Below are 24,613 nucleotides of genomic sequence, written 5' to 3'. Positions count from 1 at the left end.
ATCTCTCAAAAAGTTAACACAGTTTCTCTCTCACTCCATTAACTGCATGCACAGTTGATGCAGAGCACTATCTGAAGGCGGAAAGGAGTGTAGGCAGCACTGTGCAGGTGGCAGAAAAGCGTACGGAGGAGGAGAAAATCTGGCTATGGCTACAGCCAATGTTTTCGCCATTGACGCTTAAACAAACAAACAATAGAGACTGTTAACTGCTGAGTTTATTTGAGAACAATGGAGAAAAACAAGGAGGGTAATTTGAAGAAGAGAATGATTGGGCGCAGCTATAAACAAAGGCTAAAACAACGAGCACAACAGAGATCCAAACACTCTGGTGATTTTTTATTTTTTTTGGAAAAGCACTGTACTTGTTTTTTTTAATAAATAAATATATGTATGAAACAGTAGATTTTATCACTTTCTTAAAAGGTCTAATCAGTGGAATAATATATTTTTTCATTTTTTTTTTTTAAAAAAAACCCTGTTCAGAAAATGCTGCTAAAAAGGAGGATCAATCGGCTCAAGAGCAAGAACACAAGGTGGAAGAAGTAAATGCACACAGGTATGTGCTTTAGAGGAGGAGTTAGATTTTTAGTTTATGAATTTTGGATCAATTTTTTTAAATGATTTTTATATAAATTATTTATGCCTACTAATTTTTTTTTTGTACATAAATATAAAAATAATATTTTTTTTGGTTTGGAGTATTTGGGGTTATGTGCCAAACAAAATATTAATATTTGTACTTCTTGCTTTTGTTACCAACCAAAATGAAGCTGCAGAACAGTTGGTTATTAAGTAGCTAATTTGTTGTGGGAGATTTTGATTCTGCAGTTTATGTGTTTTTTTTTGCATGTTTTGTAATTCTCTAGCTTATCTTGCGCACTATTATCCGAGAATCTTCATGCATAATCAGTCATAAATGAGCGTAAATGAAGAAATGGGTATTCATCCAGGCACGAAGCCAGGTAGGGCTGAGGAGTTTATCCGACTCCTAGGAAAAAAATTATACTGTTTATATATTGTAAAACAGTATTTTGAACCCCTTCGACTACTTAGTGAGTTCACTTTTCTATTTTGAAACTCTTTCATCTAGCTGACCCAGCTTGTTTGGCATTGAGGCGCAATTGTTGTTGTTATGGAGTATTTCTCTGTTTGTCTTTTTTTTTTTCCATATTCATTGTTGTGATTCCAGTCTATTGTGTTCTTATTCTTTTTCAGGGTGGATGATCGAAGAGAGAAACAAATTTGTTCATCAAAGGAGAATGTCAGTAAATGTCTAAGATTGATCTTCAACTGTTTCCTCTTTTAATCAGTTTTAATGGATAGAAAGGTTTCGTTTGGTGTGCTTACAGTTGCAATGTCAAAAAATCATGTTAATTTATTATGAAGTTCGCACAAGTGCTGGTATTTCCAAAAATGCATAAGTGATGTTTGACTGAACCTTTACTAGTAGCTTTAGGTTTAATATATAACCCAATTATGATAGAACCTATATCAATCAAATCTTTAAGGTGAACCAAATCTTTTGATTAAAGTACCTTAGATCAAATTTACATGATAGTCGATAGATAACAAAGGAGGTACTTCCTATTTATATTTCTTGATAGGTTAAGTGTCTTCAACTATGGTAGGTGACAGAAGTTTTATCTTCGAACTTTACAGAATTTTTTTAAAATTAATTTAGAAAGTTAGGTATGCAAGGGTGTTGCCTAGTGGTCGATGAAACTTGGAATATATATTATGGTAATTAATGGACATATCTTCGCAGAGGCAAAACCGTTTGGTGATATCTTCCTATTTACCTAAGCTTGGTGTGCAAAGTTAACTGCTATTTGTATTTGTTGTAGGATGCAAACATTTGGTTTAATAATCGAGGAGTGTGCAAATTGGCCTGAACACTATTGTTATCACATTTTGTTTTTAAAGAAACCATTAACCAACATTTACCTAGTAAACTATGATGAAGGAAACGTACCAATGAGACAAAATGATGATACTTGGCTGCTCGTTTAAGCAGTTTTTATTTTTTTGTTAAATTAGGACAATAAGTAACCTGAACTAGACAGAAACTTTAAAATGTCAAAATGGTAGGTTAATTTGGTAGTTTGAAAATTTGGTGCAACTCCATTGTGTTTATGGACATACTTACATGCCATATACTATGGAAGATATTCTTACGGTCTTTTCGAGCTGCAAAAAATAATTTCTTATCTCCAATGAGGTAATGGAAAATATCAATTAATTTTGATCTCATGATTGCAGTCTTTACACTTTAAATCTTCTATTTCCCACACAGAAGTGGTTTAAGCATCCCTATTATTTGGTATTTTATTGCAGTGCATACAACCGGGTTTCTGATAATGTTTTACTCTTGTTTGCAGTCTTTCAAATCCTTGTTTCAATTCTCCTTTCTAGACTACAAGTGAAATGTTTGATGCAGTTGTTTCTGTTGTTTCTTTGTTTGATTGCTTGCTTTTCCAAGAAATATATTTCCCCTCAAGTTTTATGTTTTTCATGTAGCAAATATTGGTAGTGTCTTTAAACATTTTATAGTCTGAGAGAAGTTCTTAAAATCTTTTTAGCTTTACTTTAACCACTGAATGCTCTTTCATCTTCAGATATCTCCTTCTATTATGTACACTAATAGAGTTTTTCGTGCTCAAAGAGGTCTGATATACTAAGGTCTTTCGGACATAAGGAGAATACAACACCCCTGTTAAAGAGAACACAAATATTCCTGTTAACAGGTTTTATGGAAGGCACCATGTGAAGTTGGAATGTAAATTTTAGGGTTCTAAGGGAGACTAATAAGAACCTGTACAACAGACATTTTGAAAAGTTTTGTTGCTGCTGCTATATTGGTCTTTTAATCTTTGGCCTAATCTTTCCTTCTGGAAGTGATGCAAAATGTTTTTTTGGGAGGCTGATTGTCATGTTTTTTTTTTTTATCTTGGACAATATAAACTAACTGATAATTTGTCTTCTATATTTTGTAGGACAAAAAGGTCACTGAGCCTTTTAAAGCAGAGCTTAAAGTTGACAGGACTCATGATGCGAATTGTGTGGGCTCCAAACAGGATGATAAGAGTGGAGGTGAATCTAAGGACTGTTCAATATGCAAGCAGAAAGGAAATCTATTGTGAGTTAATCAAACACCATTAGTTACTTCATTGTAAATCCAGGTACATCATTGTTCTAAAAGTTTGAGAAAAAAAGAACTATGAGCCATAGCCCACTGTAAGCTTTGCGTCTATTTCTCTCACTCTTCTAGGGTGTCAATGGTTTTAGTTCGACCGATTATATCAAGAAATTTATATCATACCATTTTAAAAGTATCTTAATGTGTATAACCAAAATTAAACTTTTTCGAACCACTCCAATCATCCTGATTTCTCTTGGGTTTCAATTCGGCTTGGATAATTTTTGGTCCTTTAAATTTAAGTTGAATAAGAATATAAATGTTACTGGGATTGCTATTTGTTACAAAATACATATCAACTTCAATATAACATATAAAAAGTTCCAATGCTCTTTTTAAGAAAAAAAATGAACCGAGTAACATTTACTTTTAAAACAAACCTACTTTCTAAAGTTTTTTATGATTTTTATAGGGTGCATCATGCCTCAACTATCAAGGTTACATCATTTGAAAGTATTGCTTCTTATTGATGTTATTCGGTTGAACATACATTAAGAAAAGTCAAACTAAAATTAGGTGACTGAAGAAAAGAAGGATTAAAAAAACCTGATAGTGTAATGGATTTTGATGAAATTAATTATTTTCACTCATCTTTGTCTCATTTAAGACTGTTAGAATAGAAATAAGTATTTCCTACTTAGAATAGAAATAAGAATAGGAATAGGAATAGGAATAAGAATAGGAATCCTAGTTGGAAAAGGATTCCAATGTAGTGTCTATAAATAGGGTCTCAATGTAACTATTTAGATACACAATTCAATAATATTTTTCGTATATATTTCTCACATGGTATCAGAGCATTGGTGAGAACAAACAAGTCACCGTATGTCTATGTCAATTTCCGGTGACTGTTGGGTCTGATTTTGTTATACTTTTTTCTTTCTGTGGGTGTTGTGCGAAAACCAACACCACCACGAGGCTCGGAAAGCCCCCGCGACCAAACCCCAGCCAAAACCACCGAAAAACACCACCCCACGCGCTCTCACGCGCCTATCGGAGGTGGCAGTTTCCGGCGAGATCTGTCTCACGCGCCGGCGCGTGAGGGCTTTTCTGATCATATTTTTTTGAGATTTTTTTGACAGTTGGGGTCGTCCAGCCAATCCGACCAGGCCCATACTGTTTTTGACCAGATCCGATCGCCGGAATTAGAGTTCCAGCTATTTCCAGGCAGTTTCCGGCGACTTTTCTTCGAGATTTGAATTTTCCGAGACAAATTTAGCATAATGTCTTTTGGGTGTGATGTTTTTGGTTCCAAAAATATGGGGATTGGAAGTTCTAGCCCTATAATCACTTCAGAACTTTTATTGGGAAGTTCAAACTATTTATCTTGGGCTTCCTCGGTTGAGTTGTGGTGCAAGGGTCAAGGTGTCCAAGATCACTTAACGAACAAGGCTTATGAGGTAGATGTAAAGGCAAAGACTAGTGAGGAAGATGCAAAAGCCAAAGCACAATGGGAGAAAGTAGATGCTCAATTATGTAGTCTCCTATGGCGTTCTATTGATTTCAAGTTGATGCCCTTGTTTCGCCCATTCCAGACGTGTTATACAGTTTGGGAAAAGGCTCGTGCTTTATACACTAATGACATATCTCGATTCTATGATGTGATATCTCGATTGACCAACTTAAAGAAACAAGAATCCGATATGTCTACTTACTTAGGACAGGTACAGGCAGTCATGGAGGAATTTGACACATTAATGCCAGTTACTACGAATGTGGAAAAACAACAAGAACACAGACAAACATTGTTTCTAGTTCTTACTCTTGCTGGACTTCCTCCTGATCATGATTCTGTACGTGATCAGATTTTAGCTAGCCCTACAGTTCCTACAATTGATGAATTATTCTCTCGTCTCCTTCGTCTTGCGGCACCTCCCAGTCACAAGGTAGTTTCATCACCCACTGTTGACTCATCTATTCTTGCATCTCAAACCTTTGAAAAGCGTACATATCAATCTATGGAGAATCGGCGAGGAGGAGGGCGTTTTGGGAAACCTCGATCCAAGTGTAGTCATTGTCATAAGCCTGGACACACTCGTGATATATGTTATATTTTGCATGGTCCACCACCCAGTTATGATCCTATTGTTCTAAAGGAATATAATGAGTTCCTTCGAAATCGCGCAAGTAAACAGACATCTCCACCAGTAGCATATGGTGCTCAACCTAATCAACCATCCAATAATGCTCATATTGCTCAGACAGAATATGATGAGTTCATTCAGTATCGTGCAAATAAGCAAACGTCTCCACAAGTAGTTTCGGTTGCACAACCTGATGTCTCTGTTGCGGGTAATTCTTTTGCTTGTGTGTCGCAATCTAGTACTCTTGGAACATGGGTCATGGACTCTGGGGCTTCTGATCATATCTCTGGTAATAAATCACTTTTATCCGATATTGTTTATTCACAATCTCTTCCAGCTATTACTTTAGCCAATGGGATCCAAACCAAACCAAAAGGGGTTGGAAAAGCCAAACCCCTATCTTCTGTCACCCTAGACTCTGTTCTTTATGTCCCTGGTTCTCCTTTTAATCTAGCATCTGTTAGTCGTTTGACGAAAGCCCTACATTGTAGCATAACTTTTTTCGATGATTTTTTTCTCATGCAGGACCGCAGTACAGGACAGATGATTGGAACAGGACATGAATCACAAGGCCTTTACTATCTTACCTCTTCAAATTCCTTAGCAGCATGCTCCGTTACAGATTCCCCAGATTTAATTCACAAACGTTTGGGACATCCGAGTCTATCCAAACTGCAAAAGATGGTGCCTAGTTTATCTAGTTTATCCACATTAGATTGTGAGTCGTGTCAACTTGGGAAACACACTCGTGCTACGTTTTCTCGTAGTACTGAGGGTCGTTCAGAGTCTATTTTTTCATTAGTTCATTCTGATATTTGGGGTCCTAGTAGAGTCAGTTCCACCTTAGGATTTCGTTATTTTGTTAGTTTCATTGATGATTATTCAAAATGTACTTGGGTTTTCTTAATGAAAGATCGTTCTGAGTTATTTTCTATTTTCAAAAGTTTCTTTGCTGAAATACAAAATCAATTTGGTGTTTCTATTCGTACTTTTCGTAGTGATAATGCCTTAGAATACTTATCCTCCCAATTTCGGGAGTTTATGACTCACCAAGGCATTATTCACCAGACTACTTGTCCATACACCCCTCAACAAAATGGTGTAGCTGAAAGAAAAAATCGGCATCTTATTGAGACCGCTCGTACTCTTCTCCTTGAATCCAATGTTCCATTGCGTTTTTGGGGAGATGCAGTTCTTACGTCTTGTTATTTGATAAATAGAATGCCCTCTTCTTCTATTCAGAATCAGGTTCCCCATTCCATACTGTTTCCTCAGTCACATCTCTATCCTATCCCTCCTCGTGTCTTTGGGAGCACATGCTTCGTTCATAACTTAGCCCCAGGAAAAGATAAATTAGCTCCTCGTGCCCTCAAATGTGTCTTTCTTGGTTACTCTCGAGTCCAAAAAGGGTATCGTTGTTATTCACATGATCTTCATCGATACCTTATGTCTGCTGACGTTACATTTTTTGAGTCTCAACCTTACTATACATCTTCTGATCATCCTGATGTCTCTATGGTCTTACCCATACCTCAGGTTTTACCTGTGCCAACCTTTGTGGAATCTACGGTTACTTCTACATCTCCAGTTGTAGTGCCACCACTACTAACTTATCATCGCCGTCCACGTCCAACCCTAGTCCCAGATGATTCATGTCATGCGCCAGACCCTGCTCCTACTGCGGACTTGCCTCCTCCTAGCCAACCGCTTGCACTTCAAAAAGGTATACGATCCACTCGAAATACTAACCCACATTATACCTTCTTAAGTTATCATCGTCTATCATCACCCCATTATGCATTTGTGTCGTCTTTGTCCTCTATTTCCATTCCTAAGACTACAGGTGAAGCACTTTCTCATTCTGGATGGAGGCAGGCTATGGTTGATGAGATGTCTGCTTTACATAAGAGTGGTACTTGGGAGCTTGTCTCCCTTCCTGCAGGTAAATCTACTGTTGGTTGTCGTTGGGTTTATGCAGTCAAAATTGGTCCAGACGGTCAGGTTGATCGACTTAAGGCTCGCCTTGTTGCCAAAGGGTATACTCAGATATTTGGGCTAGATTATAGTGACACTTTCGCTCCTGTGGCTAAAATTGCATCTGTTCGTCTTTTTCTATCTATGGCTGTCGTTCGTCATTGGCCTCTTCATCAGTTGGACATTAAGAATGTTTTTCTGCATGGTGATCTTGAGGAAGAAGTCTATATGGAGCAACCACCTGGTTTTGTTGCTCAGGGGGAGTCTAGTAGCCTTGTATGTCGATTGCGCAGGTCACTCTATGGTCTAAAACAGTCTCCTCGAGCTTGGTTCTGGAAGTTCAGCACAGTAATTCAGGAGTTTGGCATGACTCGTAGTGGAGCTGATCACTCTGTGTTTTATCGGCATTCTGCACCAAGTCGATGTATCTATTTGGTTGTTTACGTTGATGATATTGTTATCACCGGTAATGATCAAGATGGTATCACCGATTTGAAGCAACATCTCTTTAAGCACTTCCAAACTAAAGACCTTGGCAGATTGAAGTATTTTCTAGGTATTGAGGTTGCTCAGTCTAGATCAGGTATTGTTATTTCTCAGCGCAAGTATGCCTTAGACATTCTTGAGGAGACAGGGATGATGGGATGTAGACCTGTTGACACTCCTATGGATCCGAATGTTAAACTTCTTCCAGGACAGGGGGAGCCACTTAGTAATCCTGAAAGGTATAGACGACTTGTTGGAAAGTTGAATTATCTCACAGTGACTAGACCTGACATCTCTTTTCCTGTGAGTGTTGTAAGTCAGTTTATGACTTCCCCTTGTGATAGTCATTGGGAAGCAGTTGTTCGTATTCTGCGATATATAAAGTTAGCTCCCGGTAAAGGACTACTCTTTGAGGATCAAGGCCATGAGCATATCATTGGATATACAGACGCTGATTGGGCAGGATCACCCTCTGACAGACGTTCGACATCCGGATATTGTGTTTTAGTAGGAGGTAATTTGGTGTCGTGGAAGAGCAAGAAACAGAATGTGGTTGCTCGATCTAGTGCAGAATCAGAATATCGAGCAATGGCGACAGCAACTTGTGAGCTAGTTTGGATCAAACAGTTGCTGGGAGAACTAAAATTTGGCAAAGTTGATAAGATGGAACTTGTGTGTGATAATCAAGCGGCTCTTCATATCGCATCAAATCCAGTGTTTCATGAAAGGACTAAGCACATTGAGATTGACTGTCACTTTGTCAGAGAAAAGATACTCTCGGGAGATATTGTTACGAAATTTGTGAAGTCAAATGATCAGCTTGCAGATATCTTCACCAAGTCCCTCACATGTCCTCGTATTAATTACATCTGTAACAAGCTAGGTACATATGATTTGTATGCACCAGCTTGAGGGGGAGTGTTAGAATAGAAATAAGTATTTCCTACTTAGAATAGAAATAAGAATAGGAATAGGAATAGGAATAAGAATAGGAATCCTAGTTGGAAAAGGATTCCAATGTAGTGTCTATAAATAGGGTCTCAATGTAACTATTTAGATACACAATTCAATAATATTTTTCGTATATATTTCTCACAAAGACAACCGGAGAATATATTGAAAAGAGTTCGACTCCCCCATTCTTCAGTTTGTTGGTACGAATTAGTTGAATTATTTCTTGATTTCATCCGTTTATTCCTTCAATTCACAGTCATAAGGGGCTAATTCAATATTGTATAGCATAGAGCACAAGTAAAATAAAAAAGGTAATGGGAAGTACTTTTGGTACCTTCTTGGTATTTGCTTGAATAAAATTACCATTACCTTACAAGAAAAGGTAATGCGAAGTTGCACATTTTCATTTGGAATATATCTCTACTACTTTAATTGTTGTACTTTCCAAATAGTGAAACTATACCACTCTATTTCTTAACAACAATAAGAAAAATAACAGAAAAGAAGAGTAAATTATGTGAATCATTCAATAGTTAACTTAAATTGGTAAATCTATATAGGCATGTTACCTTCTCAAAAAAAAATATAGGTATGTAAAAGTCTTGATACCTGCGAAGGCTCAAAATACTAATGTTTTATGCAAGTAAAATTTGAACCTAATGATTAAGTTCTCTAAATGAAAAATGAACCTAATGATTCAGTATGGTTATAGGCTCATACGGGAACCTATGAAAACAAATATGGTTTAGTTAGGCTTGTTTCCATTGGTGTGGTTGGTTTTAAATTTTCTTGACACCCCTCGTCCCCCCAACCTTCACTCAGTAGAAAGAAAAAAATAATCCACACAATATAGAGATATCAAAAGTTAAACAGAGGAAATATCATGTAACCCAATATCTTTATAAAGTTATCTCATAGTTTCTTATTTAATCTTTTGAAAATTTAAATCTACACAATGCATCAAAAAGCTGTAGTTGAAGTAGGAAAATAGTCAATGTTTCCAGGGTCTTGGTCTAACGGGAAAGGTATTACAAAGCAAGATGCGTTAAGAGCATGTCACCAGTATGAATTCTGCCTTCTGAACCAAGTCTGGTGGTTTAGTGGAGAAAGGTAGGAGAGTAGATCCATTACCCCACCGTTTTTCGAAGCTGAGAACAACAGATGTCTTGGCTATAAATGAAAAAGGAGAATAATCAGAAACACATTAAGACCATTTTATTTTAGCTGCCTTGGTTTTGAAAGACTTGGAATGTTTGCTGAAAGAGATTATATGTAATTCTGGCACTATTTGTCATTATGATTGTGAAAGAACTTGAGCATCCAATAGAAACCATAAAGAACTTGAGCATCCACACTTTTAGCAATGACTTGTCGGTGACAATGTTCAATTATTTTGTGTTTGGTTCTTTGAAATTGGATGTCCCTTAATGAATTGGATCTCTCGGCATGAACCTTATAATGCTGAAGGATTCTTATAGTGAAGAAGGTACAACTGCTTGGGAAAGTGCTGTCTGTTTCCAGAAGGATAAAAGAAGTTATGTGTAAGGAATTGGAGAGAATAACTTGTATGTTATTCAATAGGTAAACATGTATAAATATAATAACATTAGATGCTAACTAAGGAAAGAAATAAAGAGAAAATCCTGAAGATATGCTATCTATCTATATCTTTGTACAATATCAAGAAATAGATCTATATACATTCCGTAACACTCTTCCTCAAGCTGGAGCATGTATATTGATCATGCCTAGCTTGTTGCAAAGGTAATCAACTCGAGCTCCATGCAATGCCTTCGTGAACAAATCAGCTACTTGTTCTCCTATCTTCACGTTGCCCATAGATATTAAGTTTTCTTGAATCTTCTCACAAATAAAATGACAATCAACCTCAATATGTTTCGTTCTTTCATGATATACCAGATTTGAAGCAATATGAAGGGCAACCTAATTATTACACCAATTTTTTGATGAAGTAGAATGCTTCAATCCAATTTCAGTTAAACGATGATGTATCCACATGATTTCACATGTAGAATGTGCCATTTTTCTATACTCGGATTAGTTAGCTCTTTATTTGTTTATCTCGCCCTTTTTTCTTTTCTTCGATTTTAGATGGTAAAAAAGAGAAAGGAATTTCCGATCTTGAACCTAGCTCTACGCAGCTTGGATGAACAAAATGTGCAATGCATGGAATGAGATCACTACCATACCCTTTTCAATTTATCTAGTGAACATAGGCTTCGAGTGCGTACCATCGAGATACAATGTTTTGTTTCTTACTTCTCCATGACACCAAATTTCCACCTACAAAAACACAATAACCAATAGTAGATCTTCGATCAATCTTGGATCCAGTCCAATCTGCATCTGTGAAACACTCAATGTGAGAGTGTCCATGATTGCTATACAATATGCCAAGTTCAGGGGCTCCTTTTAAATAGCATAAGATCTGTCCTAAAGTTGCCCAATGTCTGACTGTGGGTGTGGACATGAACTGACTAATCACACTTCCTGCAAAGGCGATATCTGGACAAGTCATAATGATATAATTTAATTTCCCAACCAACATTCTGTATAGCGCTGGATCTTCAAATGGATGGTCATCATCTTTCATAAGATGCACATTAGGAACCATTGGAGCTACAAGGTTTGGCAGCCAACTTTTCGGTTTCTGCTGGTAGTCTGAGATAGAAAAATTCCTTTCTTGCTTCTAGATACTTTTATTTCCAAGAAGTATTTAAGTTGTCCCAAGTCTTTTGTATGAAACTTAGTAGGTAAGAAAGACTTGAGAGAAGAGATACCTACAAAATCACTTTGTGTAGTGACAATGTCATTGACATATACAACAAGGTGAATAGTTCCAGCATCAGATTGCCTGTAAAAGACAGAATGATCACATTTAGGGATGGCAATGGGGTGTTGTAAGGCGGGGGTGGTGCGGGTTGTGCTTAACCCGCAAAAATTTTTAATCCACCCTGCCCCGCCCCGCATAACAACTCTTTTCATTTTCAACCCGCCGCGCATAATTTTTTTAATATTTTCTTTTTCTAGTTATGTTTGATACTAAAAATAAATTCAGTTTTCATTAAGTTATATTAATTTAATAGGATAGTGACTTAAAATTTTATTTTTTAGAGGTCAATTGGGAAACAAGTAAGAAATTGTATTATTTTTTATTGAACCATTTTCATTTATTATGTTGAATATTTTAGTAGCTTTAATGAAATTATCTTAATAAATAATGCTCTATCACTCTTATAACATGTAAAAAGTTAAAATTATGTTTGAACCCACATAAAATCACATATTCCTGCAACCCGCCCCACCCCACATTAATTTTTTTAAAAACCCACTTCAATCCACCCCGCATCCGACCCACCCACACAACCTTAAACCCGCTCCGCCCGCCCCGCATCCGCCCCGCCCCATTGCCATCCCTAATCACATTTGCCCTTTTTGAGTCCAAACTCCTAAACTACCTCGCTAAATTTTCCACATCAAGCTCGAGGACACTGTTTCAAGCCATACAAGGACTTCTTCAAATGACAAACCTTTCCATGCCAGTGTTTTGGGAAGTGAGAAGCGGAAAAAAGTGAAGAGGGCTCTAGCTAACTCGTGGGCGCTTTTTGTGCAAGGAATTGGAGAGAATAACTTGTATCTTATTCAATAGGTAAAATACAATAACATTAGAAGCTAACTAAGGAAAGAAATAAAGAGGAAATCCTAAAGATATGCTATCTATCTATCTTTGTACACTATCAAGAAATTGATCTATATACATTCTGTAACAAACCTGATATAATAGCCTCTAGCTACTTCTTGGTTTTGTACCTGAGCATCACATCTCCTTTTTTTTTTCCAGATGCTGTACTGGAAGAGGATGTAAAAGGAACTTCCATCTTACTTGTCTTGTCCCCCCTGTGACCTATTTTCCACCTGGACCATGGCACTGTTATTGGTGTATCAGAAAAAAGATGAAATTAGGTGTTCATGCTATATCTGAAGGAATAGAGTCCCTTTTGGATGCCAGACAGCTTAGTTTGGGTGATGAAGGTACATGCTATCTACAATTTTTCTTATATCTTGTTTTGATTACGTTCTACAGTGTGACATCGGTTGGTCTATTTGTACTTTTCTAATATGGAACCAGTGGTGCAAAAGCGGGAGTATTTAGTGAAGTACAAAGGTCTTGCTCATGTTCATAATTGCTGGATTACAGAGGAGCAGGTGCGTCTTGAGGCTCCAATAGCCCTTACGAGATTCAAGAAAAATCACAAGGTACAATGATTATCATAATCTTTTCTTGCCTTCTTTCTTCTGCAAGTCACCTTTGAAAGCTCTATGATGATTTCTCCAGAGTGCAAGTTGGAAAACTGAGTGGAGTCTTCCTCATCGTTTGCTAGACAAGAGGAAGTTAGCAGTTCTGGATGATGATGCAGATTGCCATTATGAGTGGCTTGTGAAATGGACAGATCTTGACTACAGTCATGCCACATGGGAATTGGCGAATGCTTCATTTCTAATGTCGCTTGAGGCAGTCAAACTCATGACAGATTATGAAATTCGTCATCAGCAGGCTAAGAAAGAATCACATCCTTTGACGGAAGATGAGGTAGTTCTTTCTTTTTTATCAAGTAAAAGTATTTTCATTCATAAACATGGCATAAATAGCCGTATACAGGGGTATACCAAAAGGTACATAATCTACAAAACAATATTATTCTTTACAAACTCCACCCAATCATCGATGTAAAGCTAAGCTTGAGATTCAGGAGGATCCTTTCTCTTCAACGGTTCAACCTGCCTTGGGTGTACACCAAATTCATGGAGTACTAGGAGCAGTATGCCACTTAAAACATTCTTTTGACTGAAACCTGTCAAGAAACATGAGACTGTTGATTTCACATCCCTTTTCCTTCTACTGACAAAACATAGTTACTCAGTTTCAATGAATAGAGCAAAAGTTCACACCTTTTGTTTTTTCTCCTTAGCCTGTTTCACAAAAATATTCTGTCATTACCTGCTGACAGAAGGCTTTTGAATATTTATCTTTATGCTTCTACTGAAATTGCTTTTGATGCTGTTGTTATTTTGATGTTTCTTTAGCTAATATGCAACTATCATTTACATGTTTGCCTTGTCAAGATACACATCTTTGGATGATGTTCTGCAGTTGGTCAAAACTATCAATTATTGTTCTCTAGTTTTATGTTTGAATTTCAATGTGGTCACCTTCATCTTTAAAAAGACTTGGACACTTCTCAGTTCATTTACATAGATTTATGAGCAAATCAGGACTTGATTTCCCCGTAACGAAATTTATGCAATCTTGCCACTTTTCATGCTAATCTTAGTCTCAGTTGTTGCTATGGAATTCGTCAAGTATTGAGCTGATGCTAAACTTTTTATTGCTAGAACAAGTTTAGAAATTCCATGGAATCACTTACATTTGATAGATGATACACCTATTCACCGGGAGAGTTCTGCATGCCCTCAAAATTCTAAAAAAAGTTGCAGTGGCCTTGATCCATTCTGCATAATTCTTTAGTAGTTAAACTGAACCTAGTGTGTGTGAAGGAGAGAGAAACTAGTGTACATGTCCTCATTATTCTAGGAATTATATCGACCTTGATCGGTTGATCTATTCTGAGCTCGTTTGGCCATAAAAATTGTGAAATTTGAAAAAAGTACTTCTTTTTTTTTCAAAGTGAACAATGATATTTGGAAATTGGAGTTGTGTTTTGCTATGAATACAAATCGGAGTTGTTTTTTATTTTTTCGAGTGATTTGGAGTGAAAACAACTTTTAGTGTTTAGAATTTCTGAATTTAATGGACAAACATGATTTCTGAAATTTAACTCCGGAAAAATGTATAAAAATATTCACGCCCAAAAAAAATATTTTGAGACGGTAACTTTTACATACAACTTTCCTGCTCACTAGTTCTGTAGACTCGCTTGGCCCTTGGCACTTTAATGAGTGTGTAACTTGAACCTCAGATCACTCATGGAGTTTATTATGGAGTTTCAATCTTCCTGCCTTCAGCTTCTCAGAAACGCAGTTGAAGTTGACACTCAGTTTGAGATCAAACTAGTATCTAATATTTTGTTCTTATTTAAAAGTGTTGGCTGATGGAGGATTTCCAAGAAGATATTCTTGTCATCAAAGATGTGATCCTCTAAGATGAGAAGATATTCTTCATATCAAGATATGATCCTCTAAGATCTTAGTATAATTGTGGTAATCTAGAATATCACATCTCTGATTCTTTCTCTTAATGTAAAGATTTAGGTGATTCTATTCCACAATCTTTTATGTATATATAAAGCCATGTACATGACATAGAAAGAAATGAATGAAATTATTCAATAATCTTATTCCACATGGTATCAGAGCTTTAGGCTTATTCCTGGCCAATTTTATTCATCCTATCTTGAAAAATCCCATTTTGCTATCTTTATCTGCCCAAACCATGTCTGAAAATGGTACTGCTGCAAATATTCCAGTCTCTGAAAATGTTTTTGCAACCATAGAGAATAACTCTACAGTTTCAATTGGAGATTTGCAACATTCAGCTTCAACAGGTAGTTGTTCATTGGCCTTTACAGGTATTTCTTACTCTTTTATTACTAATGTCTCAGACAAACTTTCTCCAACGTGGGTGGTTGATTCCGGGGCAACTGATCACATGACCAGTCTCTTTCATCTCTTCATATCATATTCCCCTTGTCCTAGCTATAAAAAAATAACTATAGCTGATGGTTCAGTTATTACTGTAGCTGGGCAAGGAGACATACCACTTGGAAAATCCTTGATACTTAAAGATGTCCTTCATATCCCAAAGTTATCTGCAAATCTCATTTCTATCCAGAAACTCACCAAAGATTCCAAATGCCAAGTAACTTTCTTCCCTTCATATTGCTTATTTCAGGAACAGAACACGAAGGAGATGATTGGGCGTGCTAGTGAGAAAGGTGGTCTTTATTGTTTGGATTTCCACAATGGTGAATATATATCTAAGAATTCCTTGTCTAGTTCATTCTTGTCTGAATCTATCATGTCCAATAAAGAGAAAGTATGGCTTTATCATCGTCGGTTAGGTCACCCTTCCTTTTATGTAATCAAAAGGATGTTCCCATCTTTGTTCAAAGATTTGATTGTTGAGTCTTTTCATTGTGATGATTGTGAAATTGCAAAACACAAACGTACTTCCTTTCCAATTAGTCACAAAAGATGTCAAACTCCATTCTCTCTTATTCATAGTGATATTTGGGGACCCTCTTCCATTCCTAATATTTCTGGTGCTAGATGGTTTGTATCATTCATTGATGATTGTACAAGAGTTACGTGGATCTATTTGCTAAAGCAAAAATCAGATGTCAGTCAAATTCTTCCTACCTTTTTTAATATGATCAAAACCCAATATGATGTGCCAATTAAAAGATTTCGATCCGATAATGCCAAGGACTACTTCAATCAAAACCTCTCTGTTTTCTTCCAAAAAGAGGGAATTATTCATGAATCTTCATGTGTCAATACTCCTCAACAAAATGGGATAGTAGAGAGAAGAAATGGTCTGTTACTTGACATTACTAGATCATTATTGTTTCACAAAAAGGTGCCAAAACAGTATTGGGGGGAAGCTGTCCTAACTGCTGCACATCTTAGTAACAGAATGCCATCAAGAATTCTGAACTTTCAAAGTCCGCTTGATACTCTTAGGAATTTCTTTCCAAATTTTGAAATTTCCAATAAGTTGGTTCCTAGAATCTTCGGAAGTGTTGCCTATGTTCATATTCATTCTCAAAATAGAGGCAAATTAGACCCACGTGCTCTTAAGTGTGTTTTCATAGGATATTCTCCTACTCAAAAAGGTTACAAGTGTTATCAACCATCATCAAAGAAATTCTTTATTTCCGCAGATGTCACATTTGATGAGAGTGAATCCTTTTTTAATCATTCTTACAATCAGGGGGAGTCACTGAAAGGAAAGGAACCTCTAGACTTGTCACTATTTGATTTGTCCATTTCTAGTCGTGCCAAATTCTTGCCTGAGTCACCATTGCTACAGTCACCTGAGTCTCTAAATCCAAATGAACCCATTGAGTCTCCTAATCCAAATATAGATAATGGAATTCTAGAAAATAATCTACCATTGCAGGTATATTCCAGAAGAAAGAGACTAACTGATCAAACTACTCGGTTGCAATCATCTCCTCAGGTTACTGCTCCTGATACCCATCCTGAACTTGTTGAACCGTCAGAAACACCAAACCAAACTGATCATGAAGAAGAATTTAACCAACCTAATGTCCTTGACCTTCCCATTGCAATCAGAAAAGGAACCAGAACTTGCACACAACACCCTTTGAGCCTCTCCGTGACATATCAAAATCTATCCCCAAGTCATAAAGCTATTCTCTGTAACCTCCACACAATTCCTATCCCCAGAAATTTGTCTGAAGCATTAGGAAATAAAGAATGGGAGAAAGCTATGAAGGTAGAAATGGAAGCATTGGAGAAAAACAAAACTTGGGATATTATGGAATTACCAAAAGGAAAAAGGTTGGTCGGGTGCAGATGGGTGTTTACTGTGAAATATAAGTCAGATGGGTCCATAGAAAGATATAAAGCACGTTTGGTAGCAAAGGGTTATACACAAACCTATGGAATTGATTATTTGGAGACTTTTGCCCCAGTGGCAAAAATGAATACAGTGAGAATTTTGTTATCATTGGCTGCAGTTTTTAATTGGAACCTACAACAATTTGATGTAAAAAATGCCTTTTTACATGGAGACTTAGATGAGGAGATCTATATGGAGGTGCCACCTGCTTTTGAAAGCAAGAAGGGAATGGTGTGTAGACTGAAGAAGGCACTCTATGGATTAAAGCAATCACCTCGTGCATGGTTTGGAAGATTTACAAAGGTTATGATCAAGCGAGGGTACCGACAAAGTCAAGGAGACCACACCTTGTTCATACGACACTCAAAAACAGGAAAAGTGACAGCATTGTTGGTTTATGTGGATGACATCATAGTAACAGGTGATGATTCAGAAGAGATACAAAATTTGAAGAAGTGTTTACTCAAGGAATTTGATATCAAAGAGCTTGGGAAATTAAAGTATTTTTTGGGAATCGAAGTGGCACACTCAAAACAAGGAATCTTTATTTCCCAACAAAAATATGTGCTTGATTTGTTGAAAGAAACAGGAAAATTAGGGTGTAAACCAGTGGCTACACCAATTGAATACAATCATAGATTGTGCAATGCTCCAGAAGATTCAGTGGTAGATAAAGGCTTGTATCAAAGGCTTGTAGGGAAATTGATTTACTTGTCCCATACAAGGCCGGACATTACATTTGTTGTAAGTGTTGTTAGCCAATTTATGCATGATCCTAGAGAAATGCATCTTCAAGCTGTCAACCGGATTCTACAATATCTTAAAGGAAGTCCAGGAAAAGGAATATTATTCAAAAGAGGAGGAAACATGGTTTTAGAGGCTTATACAGATGCGGACTATGCTGGTTCATTAGTGGATCGAAGGTCAAGTTCTGGATATTGCACCTTCTTAGGAGGAAATCTGGTGACTTGGAGGAGTAAAAAACAAAATGTAGTAGCTAGATCAAGTGTAGAATCTGAGTTTAGATCCATGGCGATGGGAGTTTGTGAGTTGTTATGGCTAAAGATAATCCTTGATGATTTGAAGATAAGATGGGAAGGACCTATGAGGCTATATTGTGACAATAAATCAGCAATAAGTATAGCTCATAATCCTGTACAACATGATCGCACTAAGCATATTGAGATAGACAGACATTTCATTAAGGAGAAATTAGATAACGGACTCATTTGTACGCCATTTGTATCTACAAAAGATCAGGTTGCTGATGTTTTAACAAAAGGACTGCCAAACAATATGTTTCAAGATCTAATAAGCAAGCTAGGAATGGAAGATATCCATTCACCCGCTTGAGGGGGAGTGTTGGCTGATGGAGGATTTCCAAGAAGATATTCTTGTCATCAAAGATGTGATCCTTTAAGATGAGAAGATATTCTTCATATCAAGATATGATCCTCTAAGATCTTAGTATAATTGTGGTAATCTAGAATATCACATCTCTGATTCTTTCTCTTAATGTAAAGATTTAGGTGATTCTATTCCACAATCTTTTATGTATATATAAAGCCATGTACATGACATAGAAAGAAATGAATGAAATTATTCAATAATCTTATTCCACAAAAAGTATTTTCAAATTTCTTGTTGTCAAAAGTATTTTGCTTCTGAAGTTTCTTCCTTATTAAGGTAACCAATGAAAGGGAAAAATGTTAACTGTCCAACGCGTTTTTATTGTGTTTGTAATTCTGTAGCCTAAATGAGGTCATGTTTTTCCAATATTCCTGCAGAAAAGGAAAGCCAACTTTCCAGAACTACCGACGCCTTTATTTGGAAGTGCACCTCAAGTCTATAGCAATCATCTTTCTTTTATCAACAGTCTTCGTAAATATTGGCAAAAGGGTCAGAGTGTTGTCATCATTGATGACCAGGTGGGTGGATGCTTTTCCAATTCTCCTTCTTATGCACACATCCTCTTTGCAACTACAACTATGCAGCCAAATTCTATCTAAAGTTCCAATGAACACAGTAGCAGGCTTGTGGCCTCTGCTGTCTGAATTTCGTTCCTTTGCACTACAGAGGTTTCAGCCTTTGGAATTTTGCTGAACCTCCATTTCTTTTCAAGTCATTCATACATTCTGATACATTGAGTTTCAAGCTTGCTGATGATTCTCCAATTTCTCTTTTGTTGTAATCTGATCCTCCAAGATTTTTACCTATTATAAATGCCTGCTGCTCCTTCTTTTGAGTCTAAAAAATTAACTGGAGCTGAACTGTTCAATGTCTATAATTCACAGGAACGAATTTTGAAGGTGGTCTTATTTCTATTGTCCTTGCCCAAGGATGTTGGTCTTCCTTTTCTCATAATCACAACTTCTGCTGCTCTTCTTCTGTGGGAAGCTGAGTTCTCACGTTGGGGTTATGCTAACATTGTTGTGTACAAAGGTAATAGAGATATACGGGCCATTATTAGGACACTCGAGTTTTACAACAAACAAGGTGCCCTTTTACAACAAACAAGGTGCCCTTATGTTTCAGGTTCTCCTGTCATGTTATGATGCTATTGTTGAGGTAAACCTTTTTTTTTTTTCGTTTTCATTTGTTTGCCATATGACTTACAATGAGAGATGAAGTATTCATGTCTTATTTCTCAAGATGGATTTTTTCGAAAGTTGTGCTCCACCTTAAATGATTACCCCACATTGTATTCAGTCACATTGCAGTATGGTATAATAGTTTTTCTGATCTATATTAGCATTCATCCTTATGTAGGATCTTGAAATGCCCAATCCCGTAGCTGGGAAGCAGATACTGGGTGATAATTTTTCTGACCTATATATAGCACTATCCTTATTGTTAGATTGTCCCACATTAGTTGATCGAATGAGTTGTTGTCTCCTTGTATAGATTTAGGCAGTCCTCATCTGGCCTAACTTTTGGGTTGAGTTGGGTTCTTGATTCATTTTTTTACATGGTATCAGAGTTAGACCCATTTCTATCTTTCGTTTACTTAATGTTGGGTACCCATGTTATATTGTCCATCCTCCCGATGTCTAGCACTTGGCGTGCCTGGGATGTTAGATTGTCTCACATTGGTTGATGGAATGAGTTGTGGTCTCCTTATATGGTTTTGGACAATCCTCACCTCATGGACTAGCGTTTGGGGTTGTGATAAGGTCCAGTTTCTTAACTTATATGCAGAATCTTGAAATGCTTAAACCCATTAGTCGGGGGTGCAGATACAGTGTAATATTTTTCTGATCTATATTTAACATTTATCCTCATGCAGGATCTTGAAATGCTTAGACCAATAGGTTGGGGAGCAGTAATTATAGATCAGTGTCAGGGTTCTTCCATGTCAATGCATCACTCACAACTTAAAGTGCTCATTGCTGATATGAGATTACTTATTTTTCGTCAACTAGAGGTTTGCATTTTTCTATTCTGAATAGATTCCCAAGTATCTACAGTAACTTATGTCTCTTAGATGTATCAGGATAGATCTGATAGAAGGTTCAATCGTTGCAACATTCTCTCTTTTCTTGATCCGAAACATGACGAGGCCAACAATAAGCTGTTAGACACTGATTCTGACATAGATCTAACTGAATTCAAGGAAAGGCTTAAACACTTTGTTGCATATGAGTGCAAGTCCTCCGCTTCCTAGTTCATTGAATACAGGGTTCCTGTCAAACTCTCCAATGAACAAATTGAGCAATATTGCGCTTGCCTCTTTTCAAATTCAGCATGGCTTTGCTCATGTCTGAAGAATGACTCACCAAGCTCCCTCTGCGATATTCTAGTATCTACCAGGAATGTTCGGTCTGGTTCGACTTTTTTAGCTTCCTGTAATTCAGTCTTAAAATGTAATACCTTTAGGTTTTGTGTGTAACATATCACCATATCTCTGACGTGGACTTTCACTTTGTTTTTAGTGTTGTGATCACCCTTACCTCGAAGATCGATCTCTGCAAGACGTAGTTATGGATGGCATTCCTGTAGATCAGCACTTTGATGCTGAAATTAAACTAAGTGGCAAATTGGAACTCCTCAATAAAATTCTTCAGGAGATCAAACAGCAAGGACAAAGAGTCCTCGTTCTTTTCCGGGTATCTGCATTTACTTCAACTTTTTCTTTCATTCTAGTTCTTTTCCGATTTCCATATGTGACTTTGATATCCCCAAGTGACTGCATGCGACCATATAAATGATGATTAGCCCCCCCCTGGAGCTCTCTTGTATGTTCTTTCTTATTTTTATTTGTGGAGATGTATATAGCCGTCAGGAAATGGTCTTTCGAAAAGATTGAATTGATTGTTAATTGTTGGATTTGCTCTAATACACATGTGATCTTGTTTTATTTGTCTCCTAATACTTTGCATAAGGGCTAGTGCCAATGTTTGTAAAGTTAACTGATTCTATGTTGATAATGTTACAGTCTCTTGGTGGCTCTGGTGTTATTTCCATTGGGGATATCTTGGATGATTTTATTTATCGGAAGTTTGGTGGGGATTCTTATACGAGCATTAGTGGGAATGTTACTCGTAAAATGAAGGAAGCTACCTTGAACAAGTTCAACAATAAGGGAGGAAGTGGGAAATTTGTTGTTTTGATGGAAACTCGTGCTTGTGTTCCCAGTGTCAAGCTTTCGGGAATAGATATAATTATTTTGTTTAACAGTGACTGGGACCCAAATAATGATTTAAGATCCCTGCAGAAGATTACAGTTTATTCACAGTCGGAGCATATAAAGGTATTACGTCTATATTCATGTTTTACTGTTGAAGAGAAAGCACTAATTCTTGCAAAGCAAGGTCTGACAATTGACAGTAATATAGAGAATATGAAACAAGCCGCTTGCCATGTGCTGCTAACTTGGGGTGCCTCTTATCTTTTCAATATGCTTGATTGTTTCCATGTACAATCTTCAATCTCAAAGAGATCATCTGAAGTTGCTGCTTTAGATGATGTCGTTGCTGAATGCTTAGGCTTACTGTCTAGTAACTGTGAGAACAGTGTTTATAACAGCTGTTCAAAGATATTGAAAGTACAGCCGAATGGTGGGACTTATCCAAGTAAAAAATCTCTACTTGGTGAACTGGAAATGCAACAAATGGATGATTCTTCTTTTGTGAGAGGATTGCTGGAGAATGAATCTCCCCACGTTTTCTGGACAAATCTGGTGCATGGAAGGGTTCCTAGGTGGAAACACTCGCCTAGTCCAACACGAGGGAATAGAAGGAAAGTTAGACTCCAGGGTGATTTGAATCAGCCATCTAAAGGGGAACAAGTTTCTGAAAAAGAGGGCAATAAAGTTCATCTTACTCCAGAGCCCAAGTTAAGGAAGAAATGGAAATTGCATGTCCAGGGTAAACTTGGTATGTAGTGCCTAATTTATGTCTTTGTTCCCGGTAATTTTCTTTTATCATCAGGCACTGACATATTTGGTTTTTGATGCCAATCCCATTTTCTAGGAACATCTCATCTTTCTGCTGGTGATAAGAATAAATGCAGGCGTCTTGCAACTAATCGTAGTCCTCAGTGTGATAAACCAACTAAAGACAATCATCAGAGCCATGAGATTTGTATTAATTCTTCCGGTCACCAGATTTTAGATTCCATGAATTGGTCAATAGACTCTTCTATTCAGCGGTCTATAGGAAATTTGCCACTGCAACAACATGCGAGTATTGGTGCAGTGAATGGTACAAGTATGAAAAGCAGAAACAGCCACGAAGATCAATGCCGCCCCGATGCCTCTCCAAACACACCTATCCTCATATGGAGATGGAGAGGATACAAAAGAAGAGAGAACAAATTACGAAATTGCATGAAGATGTGGTTTGTCCTTCCGACCTCTGTCCTTTTCTTGTTCATTTGTGCCTTATCATTTATTGTTTATTTTTTAAATTTAATTATGGCAATGCTTCACAGTGCAAAGACAACTTAAGGTTCATTTATAATTGTTATGCAGAAATTGCTCCTGCAATCTGAATTTGAAAAAGAGCTAGATTCAATTATGAAGAAGTATGATTTGCTGCTTCAGATTGCTGAAATGGAATTATCTCAAAAGCAAGAAGATCTTGATACGATCTTCAACAAAGTGCATGTGCATAAGTTACTAGCCGAAGCCATGACACAAGTACAAGATACTGCTGATTCAGTTGGGCCACTGGAGATGACTGTAGGTATGCATTCCTAATGATTCATCTCTTGATTATAACTATGGTATCTGCAGTTGCATATGCTTTAAAAGAAAGCACTTCAATCAATCTGTTAGTGGAGCCAAGCATTTTAGAAATCCTATTGTTAGCAGTGGACAAAATGTTCAAATATAAAACTATAGTCTCATATTTCTCCTTTTTCTCTGTTCTGATTCTGTCTATCCACAGAGCCTGAACTTGTCTAGTCTTTTGATATAACTTTGGGATATAAATGTGAAATATAATTAGGATAAATAACATCTCAAGCTCTATTACTTTCGGATTCTATTAACTTTAAACATTTCCTGTCTCTCGGATACTTTGTCTAGTTTTATAAATGATGTCTATAGTGTGTGCTTTTCTCCAGATGTTGTTGGGAGGACTATTAACGGATCTGGAGAATCATTACCAAACAGACCAAGTAGTGTCCCAGCAGTTGCTGCATCCATCTCAGAACCTGTCAACTCCGAGCAACGAGCTGCTGATCCTCAAATATACTCTGAGAATTTTCCAATGGCTGCCATTCCATCTCTGAATGCTGAATTGCCTAGAGTTGAAGAGTTAGTTGTAGTTCGACGGACAAGTGCAAGGGCCACCTTGCAAACAACATCCGCTGCTGATCTGCCAACAAGTGGTTCACGTCTGACCCCAACACCAAACTATCAGTCTGTCATCCTTACACCAAGTCAACTCTCGATCCAAACTTCGAGGTATGCAGCGAGGCCTGGAGCAGGCTATGTACAACGGAGACCAGCTCCACATCTGCTACATTTTAGACCACTGCCAATAATGAATTCTTTGAATTCCAGCCTGTTGTAGCGCTTACACCACACTTTTAGTCACCTCGTGGAAATACCAACAATATAGTCCACAATGAAGGTGATGAAACTTCTCATTCGATGATCAAAGAGGACCGATTTTCCAATGAATGGTGCACTGCCAGCAGAAATTTGCTTCGATATCCAGGGCATCATATATTAGGTCTAGCTCGAGTTGATAGCTGGACTCTCTCATCTTTTGATGTGACCTATAGTGGTGAATTACAATACCAGTCTTAGCTTGGCACAGGAAGCTAAATTTGGTCACTTTGCTC

At 37.2% G+C, this 24,613-nt stretch overlaps 1 protein-coding gene across 1 annotated transcript; it reads left to right on the top strand.

Moving 5' to 3' along the window:
* Positions 1–228: 228 nt before the first annotated feature.
* Positions 229–24,439, top strand: LOC125839006 (protein CHROMATIN REMODELING 4-like). The gene is given in 18 exon segments (XM_049518004.1): positions 229–328; positions 484–556; positions 1,216–1,261; positions 2,994–3,136; positions 12,557–12,747; positions 12,845–12,972; positions 13,052–13,306; positions 19,108–19,248; positions 19,615–19,821; positions 19,823–19,888; positions 20,607–20,744; positions 20,814–21,134; positions 21,253–21,426; positions 21,756–22,695; positions 22,792–23,088; positions 23,091–23,158; positions 23,292–23,505; positions 23,888–24,439. Coding segments are annotated over 18 exon segments (3,954 nt in total). The 3' UTR covers positions 24,340–24,439.
* The last annotated feature ends 174 nt before the right edge of the window (positions 24,440–24,613 follow it).

This window comes from Solanum verrucosum, unplaced genomic scaffold, assembly GCF_900185275.1.
Source record: "Solanum verrucosum unplaced genomic scaffold, falcon-dt-bn FXZP01000163.1, whole genome shotgun sequence".
Taxonomy (NCBI): Eukaryota; Viridiplantae; Streptophyta; class Magnoliopsida; order Solanales; family Solanaceae; genus Solanum; species Solanum verrucosum.
The sequence above is the reverse complement of the archived record's forward strand: the minus strand, read 5'-3'. Positions and strand labels throughout refer to the sequence as shown.